Source organism: Herpailurus yagouaroundi, unplaced genomic scaffold (assembly GCF_014898765.1).
Source record: "Herpailurus yagouaroundi ecotype Mexico unplaced genomic scaffold, PumYag 100, whole genome shotgun sequence".
NCBI classification, from domain to species: domain Eukaryota; kingdom Metazoa; phylum Chordata; class Mammalia; order Carnivora; family Felidae; genus Herpailurus; species Herpailurus yagouaroundi.
The window spans coordinates 63080019-63082917 of record NW_024412391.1 but is presented as its reverse complement, the minus strand read 5'-3'; the positions used below and the strand labels follow the sequence as shown (position 1 = coordinate 63082917).

Genomic DNA, 2899 nt, shown 5'->3' with positions numbered 1-2899 from the left:
AGGAGGAGGAGGAGGAGGAGGAGGAGGAGGAGGAAGGGGGGAAGAGGGATAAAATGTGGTTGTTTTTGCTTTGCTTTGAAGTAATCACAGTTTAAGGCATTCCTATCAAATGCTTTCTCTTTTTATCAGTTTATTAGGGTTGATGTAACTTGCAGAGCATTAGTAAACATTCTGGATGGTTTAGGGATAGGCAAATAAACATGGAACCATGGTCTAGTTTTTAACATCATTAGATTTGGGCTTTAAAAACTTCAGTCTGGAAAAAAAAAAAAGTTCAGTCTGGTTAGAGGTATGGCAGAGAGGTAGTAAGATTGGATTTTTGAGCCAGAATTGAGGAAGATGAGTTTTAAAAAAATGGGAAATTTGGGCAAGAAATCATGCCTTAACCAAGGCAACAAGAGGATGGAGAGGAGGCAGTATATTTGAGAGTTATTTAGAAAGGAGAATGGGAGTGGAGCCAACGGAGACCTCAAAGTCAACTCCTCTTTCTAGATACTTGTCAGAGAAGGAAAGAGAGATGGAAAAGTAAACACACAGAAATACAGAGTCCATGGATGTATTTCCCTAAAAAGAGAAACTTATTGGTGGAAGGGAAACAGGAGAAAGGGAGAGTTTAAAGAAGACACAGAGAGAGGATGATTGACATAGGGATGACTGATGGAGTCATCAACACCCCAACAAAGGGGGACAGGAAGAGATTCAGAGGAGAGGAGAGGGATTAGCTTTAAACTAGAGGGAAGGAAGAAAGAAGTCCACAAGCTATTTACAATATTTCAGAAAGCCTTCTGGAAATTGCAATTAAATAAAATGTCAAGTTTCTTTACTTTTGGCAGGCATTAAATCAACTCCGCAGGCTAACACTGGTTATCACACGCTGATCAGAAATTCTAATTTGCTGTTGATGACATCATAGAAATTTCTAGGATGTTATTGGTGGACCATATGCTGTTAGCAGAGTTACTTATCTGGTTTTTACAATATCAGATTTAATTCTTCCAGCATGTGATCAACCTTGGATCAGAAGAGTGACAGCCAAAATTAAGCGACCATTTCCAGGGAACAGTGCCTAGTGTTTGTACACTTATTTAACTTTATTGCTTATTAGCATTACATCCATGACAGTGATGTATGTGATTTCATTTAAGTGACAAAATCTTTCAAGATATGGGGTCCATGGATGAAAACATAATAAAAAGAGTCCTTGGATGAAAAGAATTGGGATGACAATTCTCAATAGTCCCTTCAAACCTAACATTCTATAATTTTAAGAGGGGCTCATAAACACGAGTTCAGGAATGGCTAAATGGGAAAGTTGTAAAGAATACTTGAAAACACCCCAACTAACCAATGACTCACTTTTACAAGGCAAGTAGATAGGGAAACAGTAAATAACCATTCCCATCTGGGGGCAGCACAGGAGAGACCAAAAAAAAAAAAGTTGGGTGAGGGTAACAAGAGCTTAACAAAAGCAAAGGTATGCTTGCTTTATTGATAACCACAAAAACATTAACCATCTTTAGGAACAGGAATGATTAGTATGAACACACTTTTTAATGTTTGGCGTATCCACCTACTAACCTCACGTAAATACAAATGAAGACTGAGGATGTTTTCTCCCCGACACCTGCACTAACCTAGGTTCCTTCCGTACCTTGTACTCTGTACTTCAGTGTGCCTTTGCCCACTGGAACTGGGCAAACTGAGGAATTTTTTTAAGTGTCAAAAGAAATGGACCAAGAAAGTGAGTTTAAGAGTTGAAACTGGTCTTACCCGTGGGTTGAGTGCTAGGGCTATCAGCGGTTTCGACATCTGGCAAGCACCTAGGATCAGCCAGACTGACCAGCTAGCTTGACCATAAGCCCCTGGGACGTCGCATCCAGCTGCGCAGGTTCAGGGGGGTAGAAAGCTCAGGAAAGGGTGCGTTGCGGAAGGAAGAAGTGGAATAATGTGTACTTTTCTTCCGTAACTGTAGTTCTGTTGCCCCAACCTGGACTCAGGTGGTGGCCAGTACGACAGGAGAAAGCCCCAGAGCTCGCTTTCGGGCTAGGTCGGACCCCTCGTTCCCTCTCCCCACATCCCCATGTCCCTGACGCTGCCGCCGCCCGCTGGCGCCCATGACCCGGTGACCCCAGAGGGCCATCAGGAGCCCGTGACCCCGGAGCACTGGGCATCCGGACCCCCCTCGCAGGCGCAGCCGCTATTAAGGCAGGAGGCTAAAGGGGAGGAGGAGGAAGGGGAGGAGACAGGCGTCCAGGGCGCCTGGGGAACCGCCACCGCCGAGCCGGGGTGGCGAGTCTGGGGGAAAGCCGCTGAGGCGGCCGCGGCCGAGGAGGGCCAGGTGGAGGCCCGGGGCGCCGCGGCGGCGGGGTCAGGCTCCCCGGCGGGAGGCGCGGGTGGCGGCCGCGGGAGCTGGCGGCGGCTCCTAGCCTGGCTGCGGCGGCCGCCCCAGTGCTGCCCCTGTGCGGCGCCCCTTCCTCGCTCCGCCGCGCACTGTTGTCATGGAGGAACCAAGATGGCGGCTCTGGCCTACAACCTGGGCAAGCGGGAGATCAACCACTACTTCAGCGTGAGGAGCGCCAAGGTGCTGGCGCTGGTGGCCGTGCTGCTCCTCGCAGCGTGCCACCTCGCCTCCCGCCGCTACCGAGGTGAGCGGGCCCTCCCCCTGCCCGGGCCGGCCGGGGGAGGAGGCGACGCGGCGGCTGGAGGCCGCCCCCCTCGCCCAACACACGCCCACGCTCACGCGTTCGCCCGCCCGCCCGCGCGCCGGGCCGGCGGGGGAGGCGGTGGCCCCACGTGCCCCCAGGTGGCCCGGGCGGCGGGCCGGGCGCCCGAGGCCTAGCGAGCGGACTCCAGTGAGGGCCGCCCCTGGACTTGGGCCCGTGGTCCTGGCGCCCCCCCC

General features: G+C 51.5%; 1 protein-coding gene and 1 long non-coding RNA gene across 11 annotated transcripts in view; one reads left to right on the top strand and one right to left on the bottom strand.

Moving 5' to 3' along the window:
• Positions 1–2073, bottom strand: part of LOC121028728 (uncharacterized) — a 62758-nt gene extending 60685 nt beyond the window's left edge. Inside the window, exon 1 of the long non-coding RNA XR_005789409.1 lies at positions 1771–2073. This is a non-coding gene — a long non-coding RNA (uncharacterized LOC121028728). The remainder of the gene's footprint in view (positions 1–1770) is intronic.
• Positions 2074–2239: 166 nt separating this feature from the next.
• Positions 2240–2899, top strand: part of CASD1 (CAS1 domain sialic acid O acetyltransferase 1) — a 64085-nt gene continuing 63425 nt past the window's right edge. For 7 of the 10 annotated variants that reach the window (XR_005789408.1, XR_005789407.1, XR_005789406.1 and 4 more), the window contains exon 1: positions 2241–2645. Coding sequence is in view for 7 of the 10 variants with exons in the window: in XM_040472659.1 (XP_040328593.1) it covers positions 2513–2645 (133 nt within the window). In the remaining 3 variants the exon portion in view is untranslated. Of the gene's footprint in view, positions 2646–2899 lie in introns of all 10 variants that reach the window. The other 3 variants (XM_040472657.1, XM_040472656.1, XM_040472653.1) reach the window with 3 other exon arrangements.